At 54.6% G+C, this 23266-nt stretch overlaps 1 protein-coding gene across 6 annotated transcripts in view; it reads right to left on the bottom strand.

Moving 5' to 3' along the window:
• SH2D3C (SH2 domain containing 3C) overlaps positions 1-23266 on the bottom strand; it is a 59861-nt gene that overhangs the window by 17927 nt on the left and 18668 nt on the right. For 5 of the 6 annotated variants that reach the window (XR_010593607.1, XR_010593608.1, XM_065572260.1 and 2 more), the window contains one exon: positions 18652-18691. Coding sequence is in view for 4 of the 6 variants with exons in the window: in XM_065572260.1 (XP_065428332.1) it covers positions 18652-18691 (40 nt within the window). In the remaining 2 variants the exon portion in view is untranslated. Of the gene's footprint in view, positions 1-10653; positions 10845-18651; positions 18692-23266 lie in introns of those variants that run through there. The other variant, XM_065572261.1, reaches the window with a different exon arrangement.

The raw sequence follows: 23266 nt of genomic DNA, 5'->3' as shown, positions 1-23266 counted from the left end.
ACCAGCAGAGTTCATTGAGGTGTTTGGTGGCTGAAGTTAGAGGTGAACCACTAGCCATGGTCCAGCTGGTAGGATATTAAAGGGTCACACACACACACATCTACAGGCAAATGCTTCAGACCTGCACTTGCATGACAGCTGGCCTTGGTTCATTAGAATGTTGCCCCCATGCCCAACACCTTCCTGTCTACTCCCCTTCCACTCCTTCTGTTGCCACAGGTCTACGTGCTCTCCAGACCTTCTCTGTAGGTTAGCTCCTTTATCCGTTCCTGCCCCAGTTCTTTTACATCCGTCACCAGCCACCCTCTCCTTTCTTAGTAAAGCACTAGAGCGTTGCTCCAGCTCAGCTCTCCAACCACCTTCCTGGTGGGCTATTCTCACTCTGGCCAGAGGCTGGAAGCCACATTACAGTGAGTATGGCTTCTCTTCCGCTGATGAAGCTTTCTCCCGCCTCGCTATCCTGGACCATAGCGAAGCCTTTGACACCATGGAGGACGACTCCTCCTGGGTCCCTTCCGTAGCTGTGTAACATATCAAGTGCTCTCTGGTCACGGATCTGGTCCTACCTATCAGACTCTTTCGCTGGTGGAGATGCCTTCTCTACGGAGTCCCAGAAGGTTCATTTCCTCCTCCTGTTCTCTACCACCTCAATCCTTTTTCGGTTTTTTAACCTGAAACATCTCTACCCTGACGATACTCGATGCTCCATCTCTTGACACCTTTAATGATTCCTCCCCATCCATCTTGACCAAGTAAACTTGTGGTTTCCTCCCAGCTTCCTTCAGCTAATTGTCTCAGGCAGACTATTCTCTCTTGGGCAATCAGACCTCCCATGTGCCTTCCACGTAGGCATCATCCTAAACCACAAGCTTTCCATCTGCAAATCTGCCTGTCATCACCTCCCAGGAATTCCCTCTGTGTACATTATGTCACCTCTGCTGAAGTCCCGAGCTAAGCTTTCATCTCCTCTTACAACCCCATTCTCTATGGCTTCCCCAGCTACCTCAAGTACACAGATGCATGATTACACCCTCCTATCCTCTGCTCTGCTGGCAGCATGTTCATTTGTCCTGGAACTGGAAAACTGCCCTTCTTGTTTTGAACTCCTCCCTCGGCTTGCCCTAGCTAATCCACAGACCTTCCCACTCCATGCTCAACAGGAACTTGCCTTTTTTCTGTCCCCAAGCCCACCACTGCATGCACTAGTCGCTTGTGGTGCAAGTGCCTTCTGCTCTGCAGCCACGGCCTTCTGGAACAGCTGCCTTCTCTCTTGCTCCATCCAGCCTTCCTCCTGATTTAAAGTCTCTCTTCTCCCTTTCCTCTGTCTCCGACATTTTATTTGAACTCTCCCGACTCAAACAACAGTTACCAAGTATTTTGGGGATCCTAGATACAGCCTCAGACCAGAAGGGGCCAACTCCAGACCTGTCACCAGCAGGTGAAACTCCATTGATTTCAGGGGATCTGGATTGCTCACAGCAGCTTCAAATTCATGTGTGCTCTGTGAAGCTGTACTGTACTGTGCTGCCCAGTGGCATACTGGGCCGAGATGGGGCTGACAACCTTGCTCCTGACATTCCCCAGAGTATCCCAGAATCCTTTGTACTAACTGCACTGGCACGGGCTCCAACCAGATCCCACACACCAGACCCTTTCTTCTCCCACCTGCTGGTGGCTCCTGGGAACCTGCAGCAGAGTGCTTGGAGTGAGCCCTGCACTCTTCTGGAGCCCTCGAGACATGGCACCCCATGTGTCTGCCTGTGCTCAGCTATGTCTCTACCACTGGACTGGAGCGGTGGATGTGAATTCCTCTGACGGCACTGGGGCCCAATCCTGTGAGGTTCAGAGCACTCAGAACTCCCACTGACTTGAGGGGGAGCAGCAGGTATCCTGCGGACTCCCCGTTAGCTGGGGTTCTCCTGCCCTCAAGTCCTTAAACACACAGGCAAACCCATGCAACACGGCTGAACTTTATTAGCAATGAATGGTAGCCAGGGGATGCAGCCAAAGTCCAGCTCCCTCCCAGGGGGCCTAGGCCTGAGCAGATACCGTTGCCATGACAACCCCATCCTCTGACATGGAGCCGCCCGCATCTCTCCATGTGAGTGGCGGCAGCAGCTTGTTCATGGCGGCTCCCTCCCCTGCAGCAAAGGCTTCCAATAAAACACCTCCCAAACTAGCTTCTAGGGCAGAAGGGGATGCGGAGCGGAAGGATGTACACTGAGGTGCAGCCTGCAGGGCCCACCTGGCAGTACATGAGCCACACAGAGGGGGTGGAGCAGTGGGGGTCTGGGGTGGGACTCCCCACAGTGGGGGGATCCTATTGAAGTCACTAGTGCCTGAGAGTGGGAGGGCTCGGGGGGGGGGGGGCAGGGGGTGTGTGGAATTGGTGATTATGTCATTTCCATCCCCTCTGTTCTCTGCCGATGCAGCCGCTCTCAGAGCGGCCCGAAGTGGGGGGAAAACAGCTCTCCCGGCTGTTTCATTCCCGCTTTAGTTTTCCCCCCTTTCCCAGCGGTACCTTGGAGAATAACAGGGAGTTGTATTGAGAATTGGGGGCAATCCAGAGCAATTGGGGGGGTATGGGAGTGACCCCAGCTCAGCATGCACAGAGGAAGAAGAGGAAGCGCTGCTGAGGGTCAGAAAGTGCCAGCAAGAGCTTTTTCAAAGCTGTTTGCTGCCTAGAATTAGTCATTGCATCATTTAGCTGGGAGAATGGCCCTTCCCTCTCCCCATTAGCTTGCTCCAGAGATCTCTCTCCAACCCCCTCAGGCACACACCTCATTCTCGCCAGAGAGACTCCGGGAGGCTCTTTAACCTTTGCCACTAACCTAAATAGACAGACAGTCAATGGACTGCGTGGGCACGTGCAGCAGAGCCCCCAGGATCCCATCACAACTCCATCCACGCAATGAAAGCTTCCCCCCTGCCCTTCCTCCTGGAAATACAGCAGGACCCACACCACAGTACGTTAGGTTTGTAGAGTCAGCTCACCCCATATAGAGTGGGAGCACGCTATCTCACCTCTCGGTGCATCAGTTCCCCCTGCAGGCGATAGCCATCTCCCCCTCAACCCCCTCATGCACCTCATCCCCGATGTACCCTTACACATGGCAGAAGACAAGCCACAGGGATGCAGCGCCTGGTGTGATGGGGCACCAACTTGGGTGGCAGCAAGATGCTACCACAATATCAGTTTTCAATAGCAATCATCCAGAAATCGTCTTTTTTTTTAAAGCAAGGAATAAGTGAGAGGAGTGCGTTTGGTCTATTTCAGTCTGTTTGATAAGAAACTGGCATTAGTCAGCCTGAGGACCTCCAATGTTACGCCCGCAATAAATAGATTAGTCTTGGATTTGTTTCCCCCTCCCCCCCGGATTAGTGACTGTTCCAGCCAATATCGTACATGTGGGCTTTCCCCAAATCCTCACCATCCACATATGCAAATATGCAGGATAACAAAACCAAACAAGCCCAGCCAAGCAGCACCCACTGTCCCTGAGACTGGATTTGGCCAGAGGCCAGGACAGCATTAGTGCTGTTGGCCAAGTGCTAAACTAGCAGAAAAAAGGGATAGTGTTGAATGAGCAGGAGACTCTTGCCTTAGGGGTGGGGAGGGGGGAGAGCAGAGAGCACCCTGAGCTGCCCTGCTGATTGGATGGAGAGATCCCACCATTGCAGGGGCTCTGCCATGCTTTCCAGCCCTGTGCTGTGCACTGTTTATTCCCTAGCTGTCCCTGGATGGCCTTGTCTACACTAGAGTGTGCTGCATTAGCCTCCACTTGGTCCCCTTTGCACGCCTGTGACGCGCTGTACATCCATGTGCAGACGTGCTAGCAGTGCACCATCTGCATTAGACATGCTTGGAATCAGCCCGCATGGTCCTTCAGTGTGCAGTGCCAGCATGGATGGGGATTGCTGGTGTGAGAGCATCGTTGGTGCATGCAGCCCTCCTTCTCCCACTGTCGCTGCTTAAATTGCCTGTCTGGTCTGCCTTCTGCACAGGGTCATGTGTGCCAGACGCCATGTGCACAACCAGCCCTGTGCACACCATGGAGTTATGCACCATTATCCCAGCAATCAGCTTGATTCTGCCTCAGTCACTAGCGCGTCTCAGAGGAGGCCTTCCCATGAGCGTGCTGCCAGCTGGCCAGGAGCCGACAAGCAGGCGCTGGCAAGATGAGGAGATCCAAGGCCAGCTGAATGCTGTCATAGGAACACTCTGGTGTGTAACCGGGCATTCTGGTTGACTAGCTGAGAAGGGCAGCACCCAGAGCAGTTAGCAATGCCAAGAGATCAAGAGACTTACGGTCCCGCACAAGGACCAGGACAATAACAGTACATCTGGTGCAGGGTAAAGAACATGCGTGTTCCAGAAGTACCTGGACCAAGTGCTTGGCACTTGCCCTTCCATGCAGCCCAGTATGCTACTAGAGAGCAGGGAGGCAACTCGCAGCACAGTGGGGAGGAAGGAGGAGGTGAAACGGTCACGCCAGAACTAGACAATAGTAGGAGCTGCCACAGACATTACCAGGATCTGCTCGGGGAGTCCAACACAGCAGCCATGCTGGCTCAGCAGGAGGAAGAGAACCTTCTGCCCAAGCTCTATGGGGGCTGAGACGGTCTTCCAGGTTCCTGGGAATGCTGCCATTACTGCTTGGAAGAAGGCAGGGGGAGTCCTCCTCTCCCTGCTTCCCTCCCCCGTCCCTGCGCAGCACAGCACCGGCTGCCGAATGCCATCAGCCAGATGAGCGGGTTAGTTCCCCAGGGTTGGCATCCCCGCAGTAGTAGGCCAGCTTCCAGCCGGGGTGAGAATGCCCAGTTCGGCGACTGGCTGAGCCATGCTATTCGGCTGGACTAGAAGGGGCAGAGAGAGGCTGAGAATCAGAGAATTTTATTGAAAGGAATTACAGGGGGGCCCTGTAGCCAAGACACTTACACTCCATTTTCTCTTTCTGCCCTAGGCCAGACATGGCAATAAGAGACACGTTTCTCTTACCCACCTGCAGTCCCATTTCATTCTTTCTAGCTAATGCACGAAAGACAATCCTGGGCATATTTTCTATGTACAACTAGTACAGGCCATGAGAGTTAGCTTACGCCACATGTCCTCCTGCTGTCAGGCACAAGATACCTTTTTATCAGTCTAGCCGAGAGAATTAATCTTAGCCCTTATTTCCCCCTCGCCCCCAGATCCTCGGCAGTTGTGTCTGAAAATGCAAATCAGTTGCAGGAGTAATGCATGTTTCCATCAAACCCCACAGAACTTCTTTTAGCCTCTCCATCCAGGGAGTGGTTCCTTTGATACAATCCATGTGAGTAACTCTAATTTCCTCATGAACTCAAGAATTGCCTGACAGTCCCTTGCTGGAACCCTCTGCACAGGGATGCTGTCAACTCCACTTCTTTTTCTTTGTAGCACCTGCTACAGATGTGGGGCCGGAGGATGCGATCCATGGTGGAACGGCTAAGAAGCCCAAGGACCAGGAAAAGCAAGGAAAACCAATACTTGGGACACGTAGAGGGACGTGAGAAGGGTCTTGGAGTGAATGATGGAAGGAGGTAAAAATGATGCCCGCTTTTAAGAGACTGGACAGGTTCAGGCAGAAGTGGAATGATTGGGGAAGGAGACCTGAGATCAGGCAATTCTAATGAGAGTTTTTCCAAGGACTCAGGCATCACATTGAACCTAATAACTGGCCCCTGCACCTGCCAGATACAGGTTAATTGTGCTCTTTGGAGCACCTCCTACTCTCCAGCTCCTTCATAGCCCTCACTCCAGGTATTGCACCCCTCTGCCACAGTCACCTAAGAGGACTAGAATCCCCAGTTAGATGGACAAGATGCACCTGTAAAATATTCAGTTACCATTGTTCATGTAACTACGTTACCCTGGTTTGCCATTGCAGCTGGCCTGAATTTTTGTTTGTGTATAATAAAGTAGAATCTGGGGGAAAGCCTGTGTAATGAGCACAATCAATCATACTGGTCTTTAATACCAAAACCAACAACACTTCACTCCTCCATTCCATCTAGGAACGAAGCCACACATCCCGAAAGAGCGCCCACTGGTACGGAACGCACCAGCCCGTCTGTTTAGCAACATAGGTCACTGAACACATCACTCAAGTAGACCACTCTCTGCTCTGGCTCCCCACTGAGGTCAGACTCCAGTTCAAGGTCTCTGTCCTGATATTCAAAGCCCTCTTTTGGAATTGCTCCTGGCTACATGACCTCTCACGGCAGCTGTGTTCTGTTGGAACAATGAAACATGAGCGTGGGATGGGGGGTGGGGGGGGACTCTGAAATGTTAGGGGGCTGTACTATGGAATAGCAGTTAGTGCAACTGCAGATAGTTGTATGGATGTCGGGCAAAGCTGAAGGCAAGTCAGCATGGCTATGATGGACATGTTGCAGTGTTGGTACTTAGATGGGTGCTATGCTACTGGTTCAGTCTCTAGTGTAGACACAGCCAGGGCATGAGTATGCACATCCATCTATCTAGATATTCGTTATCTCACTCCAAGGCTGCAGCTGCATCCCTTTGCTGAGCTGCCATTGGTCAGAAATGATGTCATTGCTTCCAGTGCTGGGTGGCGGTTCATTGCTATTGGTGGAGGGGCAGAGATGCTGTTGTCAGCTGGAAAGGCTCCAGTCATTCATGTGGAGTTCAGTGCGTGTTCCCTCTGGGGGCTTGGACAGATAGATGGAAATAAAGATCCGGCAGAGCCAGGTGAGCACTTGGGGCTCTTAACCCTGCATTGCTGGGACGTAATGCCACATCCCCTGCAGGGTCCCAGCAAGAGAGACTGTAGCTGGTTTAACTCTTGCAGTGCTGGGTCAGAGTGCCTAAAGCCCCTTTCTTTAACCCATGCACTGAGGAGCCAGAGCTGTATGTCCTGTGGATGTTCCCTCAGCAAGGCTCTGCAACAATCAAGAGAGAAGCTGTCCCCAGAAAATCCTGCCCAGGTTTTAGGTTGAGATCAGTGCTTGCATTGACAGGGCTTCTGGGCTTTAGACTGCTCTGCCTACACTCAGGCAGTGCAGATAGGATCACTAAAACTCAGGACTATACCTCACAGGTCTGGAGAGTCCTCCTGATTTAAGGAGCTCCAAGTTACCTGGGACATAAGCAGTGGACTTGTGATATGGTGCCTACCCCACACAGCTGATGAAAGGACTAAAGAGGACCGGAGAGTCCACACAATTAACCCACCTGGTTGCACCTGGAGGGTTGGCCAGGCCTAATTAATGATGAAACCCAGTGGGGAGGGACTGTGTGATGCTATAAATAGAGGAAGTGTAGCACATAAAGGGGGAGGGGTACAGGGAGAAACTCTGCAACCACTCTTTTGGTAGCAGGGAGAGACCAGACCAGTAAGATCAGGCTTCTGGAGGATGAGGACAAAGGCTTGGTAGGAATACCTCCAGGGAGGTAGTAGTAGGGAGTCTGGTGGAATGACCCTTCACTGCCTGTCCTAGGGTACCTGGACTGGAGCCTAGTGTGGAGGGTGGGCCTGCATTCCCCTGCCAGCCCCTGGTAAGGTGTACAAAGCCCAAGAAAAGTGTGTACAACCTACTGGGCTCAGACTCAAGAGTGGCAGACCAGGCAGAGGGATTGGACATTTGTTTGTTACCCTATTACCCTAGAAGGGGTGAGACATCATGTGACTCAGCTGGGGGGCTGAATCCTGAGAAGAAGTAGACCACCTCAGGGCCAGACTGGCTGTTAGTAGAGGCCGCTACAGGAGAAGATGCTGCTACACTATGCCTAGCCTGGAGGGAGCATGCCAGTGGTAAGTCATCCCTTCTACCGTGCTCTTGGGTTTGTCTTTTTTTAACCCCTCCTGTACTAGATTACTCTCCTCTGAATTTCCAGTCAAATACAGCTGGACTCTTACAATGCTGTGTTCCACTCCTGTCATTTGCCAGACACCTAGTGTATCCTTGGTGCGATGGGAAACAGATACTGAAGGGACCTGCTTCTCCACTGCTTGCTACCGCCCCAGCACCAACACAGGTAGCATTTCACACCTGCTCTGCACAAGTGTAAGTGGTGACCCCAGCTGTAAGGTGGTAAGAACCCAAGCATGCTTTAGCTGAAGTCCGGCCCAGCCAATGCAGTAGCGTAGGCCAAGCAGCTGAACTTCAAACCATAGAGACTTTTTGGTGCAAGTCTCTAGCTGACGCTGGGTGGGTTCTCACCACAAGGCTTTCGGGAAGAAGTGTGTTTTGTAAGAAGGGATTTAAATGCACCCTTGCACGTAGTGAGCTGCAGGGGAGAGGGTGCCCCCCTGGGCCAATGGTGGTAGTGGAGCACAGGTAACACCTGGTAGAAGCATCATACGTGTCTGATTCAGGTGTCTTAGGTTTTGCATTGTATCTGCTCACCAGCCAACCTCAACACCGCACATTGACGACACTGCTGTAACTACATGTCAGCTTTGCTCTTCCTACGTCTCTGACTGCCCAGCATGTTGCATGGTCAGACGCGGTGGGGTGGGCAAGTGACAGAAAGGAGGTGACAAAGGCAGGGGGCAAAGAGGCTTTTCTTATGAGGCTCAGACTCTATGTTGCTTTTTTGGGCTGTGTGGAAAAATATTCACTGCAAAAGCCTAGAAACTGGGGGTTCTGTGCTCAGATTAGATTGTATTCAGCTACTCCTGTTTGGTGAAGGGGGGAGGGGAGAGAGAACGGCCGCAGGGAAAGGTTGCTTGAAAACAGGACCAAGTGTGGAGTATTCCTCTGTAGTGTTTGTAGTCCAGCTGAGGGCAGGGCCCTGTTGTGCTAGGTGCTGTACATGCCCCTAGTGGGAGACTGCCCCTGCTCCAGAGAGTTCACAGTCCAGCCTAACTAGACAAGGCAAAGGGGGGGGGGAGAAAGGAGGGATGATTATTCCAATCTTACAGCTGTTGTCAACCCACAATGAAAAACTGCAATACTGCCAAAAAACTGGCCCCATGCTCTTGGCAAAGGGGTTTTGGTTTTTGAGTCCCAACCAGACTGATTCAGTTTTCATGGAATTGTGTTTAAAAAGCTCCTGTTAGACAAAAGGGAACATCTTCCTCTTCTCCCCCCGCCCCCCCCAGTCTCCCTCCAGGCTCTCTCAGGGCTCTGGAGCCCCCCAATGCCAGCCCTGCTGCCAGCGCAGGTACCCAGCAAGTGGCACACACATGCATTAGGACCTGGCTACTTTCCCTGCTGCATCCCTGTGGCAGGCAGCTGCTGCTGAGCCGGCAAAGCAGATTGTGTCTGAAAGCACGGGGAATCCTCCCCGCTCCCCCAGCTGGGGTGGGGGCAGCACACACAAGGCGGCAACTGCAGCAGGAGTGGGGGCTGGATTTAGCTCCCAGTCCTTGACCTGACTTCGTTGTGCCAGGTGAGCCTTTGCAGCCCTGTCTCGATTGCTCGGCAGGGCTCTGCAGAGCAAGTGGCTGCAACAGCGTTAGCACTAGCCTGACTCAGTCGCTCTCCAGAGCTGAGTGTGGCCAACAAGTGCTGAAGCCGGGGGCAGATCTGCATTACCAGGGGGGAACAGACCTAGCTGGCCCCCTGCTGCTGACACACAGCCTGGGGAGGAGGGGGGAAGAGTTGACTATCAAGCCCCAAGAGCTATGTTCCCCAAAGCAGCAGCCTAGCAAGGTTCAGCCAGGCAGTGGGGGGTGACTGACCCACTTTCCCTCACCTTGCAGCGGACAGCAGCTCAGTGCCCCCTCCCCATATCCCTGCTTGCACTTGCATCTTCTTCCTGTGCTGCCAAGTCCAGCCCAGGGGGCTGCCTCTGCCCCCCTGGCACTGAGACATGGGGTGCTCCCTGCTCCATGGCACCCCAGAGACCAGCCAGGCAGAGGGGTGATTCACCCCCCCCCAAACCCTGAGTCACTGTTTCCCTCCACACCTGTGCTACCTCTCCTGCTCAATGAGTCAGAGCTGGGGATGGGGACCCCCCCCTCACCCAGCTCAGCACCTGCCCTACAGGGATGTCTAGCTCCAACCCCCCACCCCAGGAGCAGTCCCCAGTCTGGAGTGGCTAGTGGAATTGACCTCTGCCCCCCCCCGCAAGTCAGGGTCTGCATGAGGGGGTGCCCAGCTCCATCACTGACCTCAAGAGTGAGTGCCCAGCACCATGCCCCCCACTAGCCAGCCAGTGTCCTGCACTGTCATGCCCAGCCCCATGCCCCCCAGCAGCTAGCCACTGTCCCACGCTGCCAGCTGCCCCCTGCCATGCCCAGCCCTGTGCCCCCCAGCAGCCAGCCGGTGTCCTACACTGCCAGGTGCCCCACACTGTGCCCAGCCCCATGCCCCCCAGCAGCCAGCCGGTGTCCTACGCTGCCAGGTGCCCTGCGCCCAGCCCCGTGCCCCCCAGCAGCCAGCCGGTGTCCTACGCTGCCAGGTGCCCCACACTGTGCCCAGCCCCGTGCCCCCCAGCAGCCAGCCGGTGTCCTATGCTGCCAGGTGCCCTGCGCCGTGCCCAGCCCCATGCCCCCCAGCAGCCAGCCGGTGTCCTATGCTGCCAGGTGCCCTGCGCCGTGCCCAGCCCCATGCCCCCCAGCAGCCAGCCGGTGTCCTATGCTGCCAGGTGCCCTGCGCCGTGCCCAGCCCCGTGCCCCCCAGCAGCCAGCCGGTGTCCCCCGGCCGTGCCCAGCCCCTCACCTGCACTTGCATGAAGGATCCCCGGTAGAAGCAGCAGGCGGCCGCCGACAGGGCGCTCCAGAGGCTGCACCGCTCGGTCATGGCGCCTCCCCGGGGCCCGGCGCTGCAGCCAGGACCGGCCCCCGCTGCACCTGCCGCTCCCGGCTCCCTCCTGCAGCCGCCGCGGCCGGGCTTCAATTTCAGCCGCTTCCCCGATTACCTCATCCCTTGTCAGGCTGGGGGCGGGGCTCCGGCTCGGTCCCGCCCCCGGCCCGCCCCCACCCAGCCAGCCGGGAGCTTGTGGGGAGCTTGGCACGGCGGGGCCCTGGCCCTGCTAACCCCGGCTGGGACCCCGCCCCCCCGGGGCGCCCGGCCCCCCCCCCCCCCGGAGCCTGCCAGCCCCCCCCCCGCAGCCTGCCAGCCCTCCCACCCCCACGGGGCGCCCGCCCCCCCAAGCCTGCCAGCCCCCCCACCCCACGGGGCACCCGGCCCCCCTAGAGTCTGCCTGCCCCCACCCTACACTCCAGGGGGGGCCGGGCGCCCTGTGGGGGTGGTGGGGGGCTGGCAGGCTCCAGGGTGGTGGCGGGTGCCCCTTGTGGGGCGCGGCTGGCAGGCTCCAGGGGTGGTGGGGTGCCCCTTGGGGTGGTGGGGGCGCGGCAGACAGGCTCTCCCCCCCCCAATAATTTTGACAGCCTGCCAGCCCATCCCTGCCTCCAGGCGTCTTCCCACCCGGCTCTCCAGCCAATCACATTGCAGGGCATCTTTGCCTCTCCACAGGGCACTTGATCCAGATCTGCCAGTCCCCTGGTTACAGCCAGGAGGCCCAGCTGCCCCATGCAGGATAGTCTCCCACATTGGCTGTGCTAACCAGCCTCCCAGAAGGGCTGGTTCACAGGGGACAAGCTCTGAGAAGGGAGCCGGCTTTAATTGGCACCAGCTCTGTTTTCTCACATTTACACTCTCTAATCAAAGGAGTAACTAAACCCAGGGGGAAGGAAGGGGACTCCGGTTCACACCTTGTTTAACCCTCTCCAGCCCAAGCACCCCCTCCCCCAGGCCCATTCACACTTCCCTGCATCCCAAACCCTCCCCCAGGCCAAGCACAATCCCCTTCAATTCAACAAACTCCAGGGTCCATTTGGTACCATTGTTTTTTCTTCCCTAGCCCCACAGGCCAGGCACAGCCCTGCACTCTCTTTTGGTGCTCTCCAAACTAGGCTGACTTTTGTTTGTTTTTCCCTTCACTCTTTAATGGGAGGTTTCTTGGCTTTCTCAGGAGAAAGGAGACCTGGCCCTGGGAGAGGCGCAGGTCCCAGCCAGCAGGAAGCCACCCCTCTGCACAGCTGCCATCAGTGTCAGCTGCCCTGTATTGAAAGCCAAATGTGGAGTCCCATTTGGTTATCCAAGGGAAATCGAATCTTAGGCTACAAGGTGGCTCGCAAGGGATGGGAGGAATTCTCTACCCATCCTGTAACCCACGCGTGGGGCATCCTGGGAGGTTCTCCACGTTCTCCTGAGTGATTATGTTTTGCCGCTGCCAGCATTAGACTAGATGGAACAGAGCAGGATTAGAGGCCCAGATTGATCAAAACTTTGGGGGTGAGACAAGGCAGGTGTGTGGGAGGGGATAGGGGAGAAGCATGAGCCTGCAAGTTACTTACAAACGTCTGGAGCTCCAAATGCTGCAGGGAGATATAATAATCCCCACCCATGCAATTGCCAACCATGCCCCCATCCCCAAAGTCCCGGGAAGCAGATGCACCTGGGCAACAGTGGTGCAGAAGTTCTTGGTATTTAACAGTAGGTGTTAATTGCTGCCTTGAAGGAGCTAGGTAACTGCTAACACACAAAGGTATTTCTGCTGCAGTTAACATATGAACAGTACATTTTCGGATGTAATTAATTCAAACAAGTCCCTCGCATCCTGAGGAGAGGACAAAGCAAATGCTGCTGAAGAGACACACTTCTCCAGAGTGGCAGCTCCACACACAACCATGTGTGGGAAGATCAGAAAGGAAACAGATACAATGTGGGACCTGTCTGTGGACCTGTGGCTGCCTCAGTCATAGGGGTTTTGTTCTGTGATGTTTCAATGGGCAGTGCTTTTATCCCAGTGGTGCCACCTCCTCTCGGGGACTCCTGTAAGGTAGGGAAGCTTTATCATGCCATTTCTCAGAAGAGAAACTGAGGCTCAGTGACTTGCCTGAGGTAAGGCAGGAAGTCCAGGGTGGAACAGGGAATTGAATCTGGGTCTTCCACGTCTCAAGCCAGTGCCCTACCCATGAGGCTGGCCTTCCTCCCCAGCATGGGACATGGCACATCCATACTGTGCACCTTTCAAGCAAGCGGTAACTGGGGCAGGAAGAGCAGCACGGGGCAGAGTCCCGGGATCCTAGGGGCTATGAGTGAATGGTTGGCTGTGGTGAGCCAGGTCTCAGCAGACTGGAGTATAGCGCACAATGCCACGTACTTGTGAAAATGCCCTCGATGGCGGAGTGCAGCGTGTGTGTTTGAAATCTGCCACATGAACCTGGAACTGAATTCCCTTCTCGTCTTTGTTTGATAATGGAGACAGCGACACACACGCATTCCTATAGGCATTTCCAGCCCTTCACTGCTGGAAGGGGAGAGCACAGCCTCCTCTTTCATCCTGAATGAGATCGAGGGACGGAACAGATGGTGGTTTACAGGGAGACGCTGAACTGAAAGAATCTGATTGTGATTCGTCTTCCTGAAAAGCCTGTTCCTCCTTGAAGGATTTTGTTGCTTTCCTTAGACAGAGCTGGAGCTTTGGCAGGACTCGGCTCCTCTCTGGGGAAGTAGCACTGGTTGGTACAGCTCTGAGCTCCTATGCTGATGGGCACATAGCCTATGTCTAGCTATCTCCCATCTCTTATCTGCCTCCCTTTCTAGGGGCGGACCTGATCTGTACCACCATGCAGCTCTCTGAAGAGCCTGGGATTGCATACAGAGTGACATTTGGATTGTGGCCTGCAATTCTGGCCTTCGGCACTCCCTCTTTTCACAGTACCAGACATTCCCCTGGGCCTTGGGGGGCCCGTCTCTTCCTCAGGATGGGAAGGGGAGTAGTCAGGGCTCAAAGTGGGCCAGACCAGGACGGTAGCACTCTGCACGTGTGTTAGTGACCACACAGGGTGTAAGCAATGGAGATTCGGGCCCAGCCTGTCCAATGAGATGCCAGCCACCTCCTGTTCCACTGGCCCCCTGCTGTCCGGTGTTTACACTAGCTCAGGTGGCATGTGGTTTGCTACTTGACTGTGTCATTTCCGCGCTGCTGCTGCACACAGGAGTGCATCAGCCAGTGGCAGCAGCTGCTCCCACATCAGAACGAAACTGTGAATGAGAGCAAACAGGGCCAGCAAATAAAGCACTCAGCTCCCCCGGGGACGCTGGCACACTCACTTTTGTATGCCCAGGGCTCCTCAAGGGACACTGCCCAGCCTGCCTGCTTTCTCACTTCAGCAACCTGGACTCTAAATAGATTCAGTAAGCAGACCTGGGTTCTGGGCTGCAGTCTAAGTGCTCCATCCTTGCTCTGCTTGGCTGCATGAGGACCTGTTGAGGCTTCATTTCCCAGTCCAGATGCTCTCCATGGTGCTGGTGAATGGACTGGGCTGTGACAACAGCTCTGGTGGTAGCAGGAGCAAACCCACTGGGGGTTAAGAGCTGATGAAAAGTCAGCCCCAGCCAGGTCTTGTAGTCAGTGAGTGCCAAGCTTGGCCGATTCTCTTAGGAACTCTAGGCCTTGTTAGCACTGAACTGTGCCTGCACCTTCATTCGCCGGGTGTAAGCCGGGAGGTGTGCATGCCCCCCTCTGTCTCTTTCTCTCTCTCTTTCTTCGCTTGGTTGCTGCAGAACAGCTGGGCTGGTTCATTCTATTTGCTTGTCACTTTACTTGCACCACAGTCAGACATACAGAAATCTGAGTCCCTGGCTGAGAACCAGGGTTGTACCAATGCAGATTCCCAACAGGCCAGCGCTGCTACCCTGTTCCCAATCATACCTCTTTCTGAGAGAGGCTGGAGCTGGGAGCTCTCCCACAACTACTGCAGCGCCACCATTCGCTACAGCGACTCCTGCTGGTGACCCTGATTAGCTGGGTGCTCTCCCACAGGCAGTACTAGTGCACCATTGCTTTCAGTGACACCTGCAGGGAGAAGCTGGGACTGAAGGATCTGATCTGGTCACAGGAGGTGGGGGAGTGATGATGGGGAAGCAGGAGAGCAAGCCAAAGGCGGTCAGCGCGTCTAGGTTACGTGGAGCCCACACTGGAGACAGACCAATGTCCCGCACTGATGGAGAAGACATGGCTATGCAGTTAGGTTTATTACGGTCATTTGGACTGACAATGCCTTTAACCCCTTAGCAGCTAGGAAGGGGAATCTCTCTGCCTGGAATTGACACTACTCTCTTGCTGGAATGAAAGAACACCAGTTGTCCCAGCTGGTAACACTCCAGCCAGGAGAATGCATTATACCCGGCAACGGAAATGATCAGGGGGCTGGGGCACATGACTGATGAGGAGAGGCTGAGGGAACTGGCCTTATTTAGTAGAAGAGAAGAGTGAGGGGGGATTTGATAGCAGCCTTCAACTACCTGAAGGGGGGGTTCCAAAGAGGATGGAGCTCGGCTGTTCTCAGTGGTGGCAGGTGACAGAACAAGGAGCAATGGTCTCAAGTTGCAGCGGGGGAGGTCTAGGTTGGATATTAGGAAACACTTTCACTAGGAGGGTGGTGAAGCACTGGAATGGGTTACCTAGGGAGGTGGTGGAATCTCCATCCTTAGAGGTTTTTAAGGCCCAGCTTGACAAAGCCCTGGGTGGGATGATTTAGTTGGGGTTGGTCCTGCTTTGAGGATGACCTAGATGACCTCCTGAGGTCCCCTCCAACCCTGATATTCTATGTGCAGCACCAGCTCCTGAAAGGGGCCAAGGACTCACTGACTTTAGGGGGGTGTTGACTCCCAGAAGGGGGGGGGGGGAAGAGTATTGCAGACAGGCAGAAAGGATTAACGGCAGCAGCAAACAGTTCCCACCTGGGGGCAGTGAAATTCTCGCTGTGGAACTCAAGGCTGCTGGGTGCCTGGCTGGGGATCAGGCTGTCTGCGTGTGCAACTGACTTTCATCTAGATGAGAAGGTTCTGGGCACAGGGATCTTGTCTTATTTGCCTGTAAAGCACCATATACCCCTGTGCCACTGTATGAATAACCACATGAGACGGGGCTCTTTGGATAAGTGCACGTGGGTGACAGGTGTGAGGGAAAGTCACCCCTGTGCGAGGGCCCAGCATGAAGCCTTTGCATCACTTTAGTCCCACTTAAGGCCTCAAGCTAGGGTTTAAATGGGTGCGTAGGCCTCAAACTGGCCCTCTGTCCGGGGTGACTGCACCCTGGTGAGGATGTAAGGTGCACAGCGGCAAGTTACCTGTCTGTGCATGTAAATCTCTGCAATGGCTCTGTCTGTATGGAGCTGACTTCACTAGCTCCTATCACCACAGCTGTTAGAGGATGTCTATGTGTGGAGCTGGGGGTGACATACCCACCCTGGCTCTCTGTGACCTCGCACGCTAACCGTTCAAAGCGAATCATGGACCACCCAGCATCAGACAAAATACAAACCAGCCCAGTACAACGCCACACCAAAAATAACTGACCCAAATGGTGAACAAGCTCAATCGGGACCGGAACCCTGGCACCTGGGCCTTCTGTTGGCTCACCACGCTGAAGGCCCAACATGGCTTATACCCAGGTCTCTGTTTTAGTTAGTTCATGATTTATAAAATGCTCCCATCACTGAGGCTCTGGTGCATGAACAAATCGAACAAGAGCAACAATAATCAACATCGGCTAAAGCGAATTCCTTCATTGCCTCCCCAGCATGTCTTCCCACCCCCCCACCCCATCATCACCACGCTCAGGACAACGCCTGTGTGAACAGAGGGGCCTCGCTGGTGCCCTGATGCTGAACAAACGTGGACACTAACATGAGGAGCCAATTCTAGAGCCAAGGACTTCCTGCTTCTGGCTGTGTAGATTTCCAACGTGGGGGCTGTTGGTTGGTCTTGGCTGCCCTAATGGCCTGCAGCCACCTGCCTCTCCCATATTGCTAGCTGGGAGTGGGGTCTCACTATGGAGAAAGTCAAGAACAACTGCCTTCAAAAAATGTTCAGTGCTGGCGAAAGGTTCTGGACTGAGGGTCCTACAACCTGGAGTCTTCGCCCTTAGTGATGAACAATGGCAATGCTACCGTTCCCCCTCACTGCCTCAGCCCTGACCTGGGGGGGACCACCTCCAAGAGCAGGCGCGTAGCTCAGACTCCATCATCTCTGCCTCATGAACCTGCCACCTAGTGCCACTGTCAAGATTTTCAAGAGCAGCTCCTGACTTTGGCGCCCAACTGGCCACCCCTCCAAAGGACCTGATTCTTCTAGAGACTCCACTACGGTGTCTCCAGCTGGGCACCCAAAATCACTAGCCAGTTTGGAACCCTGGGCCTGCGGCTGGGAACACTGACCCACTGGGAACTGGCCTGAGACAGCAGCTCCTATAACAGGCCATCAAACAGACAGCGGCTGGGGGCAACTTCCATTCACGACTGAGCTGGGTTGGATTTGAACTGCTGGTGTAGAGGTAAAGACTCTCTGTCCCATGGAAAAACTCTGCATCCCCATCCCCTGAGCCAAGCATTTCCAGCCCTGCCTCTTTGAATAACTTCACAGGAAGCCCGCTGAAAGAGGTTCGCTCTTCCATAAAGCCAGGCATCTCCCGAGTGAATTCCTGGCACTGCGCGAAGAGCCCTCAGGAATGTGACTAGTTTGCTGGAGGATAAGCAGGGTCTTTGCAGAGGATTTGGAGAGATTTGCACCAACTTTCATGTGACCGCTCCAAAGTGGCTGAAATGCTGCATTTCCCCTATTAAGGCTGAGTGAGGAGATGGCACACTGTCTGTGTCCCCGAGAGAGCGGACACCCCTCCCATTGCCCAGAGCATGAAACGAAGGCAGCTCCCGCTCTGAGGGCTGCTTGGGAGGAGGGAGGGGATGCCCTCTACTGTCTCCCTTTGGTGCACCCACCTACCAGCCTCAAAGGCCTCTTGTGTCAGCAAAGTTACCCTCCATCTGCCGAGAGTTTGGCACAGCTCCTCGCCTCAGAGATTGGTCTGAACCAAAGCCCTGGATCCAGGCCTGGGTGCATCTGAGGGCATGTTCACACTGTAACCAGAGGGGCGATTGCAGCCCTACCTGAGCTAGCTTTAATCTAGCTAGGGCGGGTATTCACCGCAGTGAAGCTGGAGCGGTATGAGCTTCAGCATGGCCTGTACAAGCCAACCTGGGCCCCTAGATACTTGGGCAGCTAGTCCATGCTAAACGCTGCTGCGGCTTCACTGCAGCTGGTACCTGAGTGAGCTTGGGTATGTCTACACACGCTGCCCAGCCCTACTCCATCTCTGAAGAGGGAATCTACAATGGGCTGAACGTGGGTTGGGAGCAGGGGTGACCTGCCGCTCTGGATTCACGTGCAATGGCTCAGGCTCGTCTCTATCCATGAAAAGTCCTGCTGGCAGCCGCAGGGTGCTTATCACCACTCTCCAGACCCCAAAAGGGAGCAGCAGGACGCTCCCACTGGGGAAACTCAGCCCTACACAGGCGAGGAGGATGGAGCAGTATAAATAGCAAATGAGGTTCCCAAGCCCTGCATGCAATAAGACACCATCCACAGGCTGATACCTCAGCATCTCTCACTCTGATATTAATGCACCTACTGGAGCAAATGGAATAGGAGAAACAACCAACTTCCTGCAGCGCTGATGGATTTCGACAGAACATAAAGATGCTCCACTCTAGGGGCTCCTGAGAGCAGGCTGCACACTCCGCCCTGCTGCTGGATCTGAAACGTGGATGCAGCTGATCTTTAAAGGAGAAGCCGGGCTCCTAAGAGGCCATGCTCGCCCATCAGGACAGCAGTGAAAAGACACACAGTAGAAAGGGGAGGGTTTCTTACCTTAACGTATTCACTGCAGGATTCCGGGCCATCAGCGGGGCTAGAAGAAACCAAAAGGCGGTAATGACGATCAGAGAGTGACCGCAGAAAAACATGGTCAGTGTGTCCCCAGGCAAGTCCTTTGGTCACCCCGTGACAGACCATCTTGGGGCTGGCATCAGGGCTTGGGGAAAATGTCCTGGGCTCACCCTGACTCATCCCCCGTCAGGTCACTTCCTGGGCAATGCTCCACCAGCAGCTCTGCTTTTGAGCAGCCTAAAGCGTGGTTACAGGGTAATCCCGGCTGGGACTTCCCTCTAGGATGGCTACGTATAGAAGGCGTGCAAAGGGCAAGTTCATGATATAGTACATGCTATATACCGATGGGGCTGTAAGGACAACAAAAAGTCCTAACCGTTGCAGCTACAGGGACTGTGCACATGTTTATTCCCTCTGTTCCCTGTAACACTGAAGACGGACAGGGCTGTTCCTGTCTGAGGCCATGTACTGCCTGAAGGAGGAGGGGGAAGCCCTGGGTCACTCAAGGCTACAGGGCTTTTCCCAGTTGGGGGAACGACCTGACACTCGCAGGCACCAGAAGTCCTTGTTAAACAGCTAAGAGAACAAACGTGTTTTCATGTGACGTTCCCAGAGCTCTGGCATCCCCTCCCCCTGCCCCATCCCTGAGCTCCGGGCGTGGGGCTTAGCATCCCTAATGCAATAGGAGAAGAATGAGGTCTTTCTTGCAGGATCTCTCCTCAAATCAGCTTGGATGGCATGAGCCGGGTCAGGCTCCATACGTCTGCTGGGCTCAGTGGGGTCTCTGGAGTTCATGGCCGTTGAGCCAGAACCTTGGGGAGGTGACGCTATTGGGTGGAATCCTTCCAGACCCATAAGGGCTGGGACTGAGGGGGAGAGGAGCAGGCAGACCAGGTGTGGGGGCTCCTTGTGTTTACTGGAGGGGTTGAGGGGGGAATGTTCTTGTAATCCCTGATGCCCCCTCCTTACCAGGAGAGGGATGCTCATTTTCCCGTTACTCAGGCCTGGATTTCCATCCTGTTCTGGGAACAGAGAGTCACTGGGACACATGGGCTCACACCAGTGTTTCCTGTACACCTTCCTGCCCTGCTCGGGCCCCAGCTGCTTCCAGCCGGAGCACAGGGGAGCTCTGAAGGGCGGAAAGGGATGGGACGGCAGGCCCAGAATAACTCGCAGGATCAGGGGTCAGCAGCCAGACAGACGGTGCCTCCACCCGGCCTAGGAAGGTTGGTCAGGAAACGCCCGCCCCCCCTCTCTTTCTACACTGTGCCCTGCAAGGATTCAGCCCCACAAGCCAATCTGCTTTCTCGGCTACAGCCTCCTGTTTCTGCTTGGCTTGATGGGACTGCTGGCAGGAGAGGGGTGCAGAGATGGGTATTCACAGGCTCTGTGATGAGCACGCAGCAAGGGCTAGATCCTGCTCCCCTTGACATCAGTGGTGCAGGATGAGGCTCTGTGATGGCTACAGAGAGAGAGAATACTCCCTCCTTCCCATCTGTAACCGGACCCTTGACAGAAGAGTTGCCCTGGGAGGGAGTATTTGCTTAAATACCTAATGAATGAATTAATCAGTGAGCAGGATGGGGACTGAGCCCTGCTGGCTAACACCCCATAATTAACACTTCTTTACTGGCCCCATGTAATCCTGCAGAATTTAAACCTTCACTGAAGTTCCTTGCCCGTATGGCTGCAAAAAGAAACCATTCTGGGTGTGACTCGGTGCACTTCTGTCTGGGTGAGGTTGCACTCAGAGAAAAGCACCAGCCCCTCCACCACATGAGGAAGTTACCCCCTTGAATCTTAAACCTCCACACCCAAAACCTCCACATGGTAACTGTGTGACAGATTCCCAGATGCTGTAAAGTATCAGGGGGTAGCCATGTTAGTCTGTAGCTACAAAAACAACAAGGAGTCTGGTGGCACCTTAAAGACTAACCGATTTATTTGGGCATAAGCTTTCGTGGGTAAAAAAACACACTTCTTTGTGAGGTTTTTTACCCACGAAAGCTTATGCCCAAATAAATCTATTAGTCTTTAAGGTGCCACCAGCTGCTATAGTTATTCTCTTGACACGTCACCACCTACTAAAGTGCTTCCACCTTTGGGCTGTAATGCTGCTGTTGTTTAACAGCTCATGGCAACAGCCTACAAGCTTAGGCTAAGTGGAGCAGGATGCTGTATCCAGTTGAAACGGCAGGGGTAGTTTAGGGGCATGGAATATGATGACCTGAGCGGGAATTTGGCCAGGACATTGGCGTGAGCACCCCAATTCTTACCAGCAGCAGGGGCTTAGCACTGCAAAAAAATCCAAAACTTCAGTTTAGTTTCTTACCTAACAGGTGGCACCTCCAGCACCCCCTAACATTGTGCTGGAGCACTGGGTAGGGAACAAAGAACACCCCCAACCCCACTTCTGGGGGTCTCTTTAGAGGTCTCCCATCCAAGTCCTGAGCTATCGCAACTGGCCTTAGCTTGTCAGAGCTGTCAGGGTCACAAGGTAACACAGCTGCAAGGCGTGGGACGTGCCCTATAAACTCTCTGGCTTTGCCTACGCTTAAAACTTCACAGCGTAGCTATGGTGGTTGGGGCCTGAAAACGCACCCTCCCGCCCGATGTAGCTGTGCTGACAGAAGCGTGCTTCTGTCGCTGTAGCGAACGGTGTTTGGGGAGGTGGTGGTCCTATGCCCGCCGAAATAGGGGCGGGTACGTCTGCATGGGCTCTGGAGCGCACCCATAGCCTGGGACTCGCTGCTGCTTCCAGTTTAATTTTCCTCTGCAAATCACTGTCCGGCGCCAACTAGTGATCAGTTGGGAAACAGCAGTTTATTAAGAATTCCGGCTGGTCAAGGGCAGCAGCCTGACAGCTCTGAAGCGTGGTGCTGGGAGTTACCTTGGAAGGTGGCTATGTGGCCCCCAGGGCATTCTGCTACTCTGCTCTACGATCCTTGTTGGCTAGAAGTTCTGGGAACAAACAGACTGTTGGTTTTAGCTGCCCATGCAGCAGGGGCAAGGCACGACAGGGTCAGTTAGCGGAGGTTTAAGGGAGGAGAACCACTCGTTAAGGGCACAGTCCATGCGTGACCCTGGCATCTTGACAGGATCCGTGCATGGCCTTGGCATCTTTGCCCGTATGGAGCCACACGTCTGTTAGTCAGTAAAGTGCAGCTCCAGATCCCCTCCCATCTCCAGCAAACCAAGGAGTGATCCGAAAGACCAGAGCTTTTAATCCCAATCAGACTCACTGAGCCGGGCCAAGGGGGGCGGCCATTTTAATCTTTAAATGGTGCCGCTCTCTGCACCCCAGCAGCAGGAGAGGTCAGCTCCCACTCTTTCTGCAGACGGGACCAGTAACCAGGAGAAGCACTGGGGCATTCCATAGTGAAACGTAGCGGTTTAATTTTTAAAGAGTAACATCTTATGAATGTTGGAACAATAACTCAACCGGGAAAAATCATCGGTGGAGTCTTGCATTAGGCATCCACAGTGCCAGAGTCTCCCTCTGGGATGCCAGGTTCCTTAACTGTACGTGCGGACAGAAAGCAAACACAGACGTGTGCTGTAGAGACACACACCCCTCCCCGCAATCGGCTGGGAAGTGCCCATTGTAAAAGCTGGCTTTCCAAGCCGAGATCAAGGGGCCAGTTCTAGCCCCTGCCTCTCTGTGCTGCTTTGAAGGTGTACAAGGGGCTGCACGGGAACTGCAAGGTCTGGGAAGAATTCTATGGGTGCAAAAGCAGCACAGGGCCCTACACTGCCTCCCCGCCCAGGGCCCAGCATAGCAGGTGTGTGCGCCTGGCATGGGCCGGTGCAGGGTTCCGGGCTGCGATGCTGCCGTAAGTTAGAGCAGCCCCAGAGCCGGGCATTTTAGCTCCTGCAGCAGCCTAGAATCTAGAGGGCGCTTAAAGCTATCTTTCCCCATCCCACTCCTCCTGGGCTGTTTTTTCCACAGGCTGAGAAATGCTTCTTCCCCTTGCACCACCGTCCTGATCCAGCAAAGCACATGAGTAACCCCAGTGAAGTCAGTGTCACTACTCACAAGCTTAAATTCAAGCAAGCCCCTAAGCACTTTGCAGTGACCGGAGCTGTATCCTCACAGGCCAGTGGCAAACGGAGCCTGCCGTAGCAGACAAACTGCCCATCTTCTGGAGCCGAGAGGGGGAGGCGAATGAGCAGGATTTTTGCTCTACGTTTGCTATCCTGCTCTCTCACACACCCGTACAAAGGGGGAATCCTTAAAATCAATGGAGTCACACGAGGGGGGGGGGGAGTCAGGCCCAATATTTTACACTGGTTTGTGAACTTTTAATGGTGTAAATGCTCGAGAGTTCCATTTTCCACGTGCCTTGGAGCGTTCGTGGCGGGTGGAGCGATGGCAGGGAATTGTTAGCGCTTTGTCTATGCTTAGGGCCGGCTCTAACTTTTTTGCCGCCCCAAGCAAAAAAAACCAAACCAAAACAAAAACGAGCACCGCCCCGCCGAAACAACCCCTCCCCCGGGCACCGCCCCGCTGAACCAACCCCCCCCCCCCGAAACAAAATAAAACAAAAAAAACGGAGCGCTGCCTCACCACCCCAAGATTGGCCGCCCCTTAGAAGGT

The sequence above is a fragment of the Chrysemys picta genome, chromosome 18 (genome assembly GCF_011386835.1).
Source record: "Chrysemys picta bellii isolate R12L10 chromosome 18, ASM1138683v2, whole genome shotgun sequence".
Classification (NCBI taxonomy): Eukaryota; Metazoa; Chordata; order Testudines; family Emydidae; genus Chrysemys; species Chrysemys picta.
The sequence above is the reverse complement of the archived record's forward strand: the minus strand, read 5'-3'. Positions and strand labels throughout refer to the sequence as shown.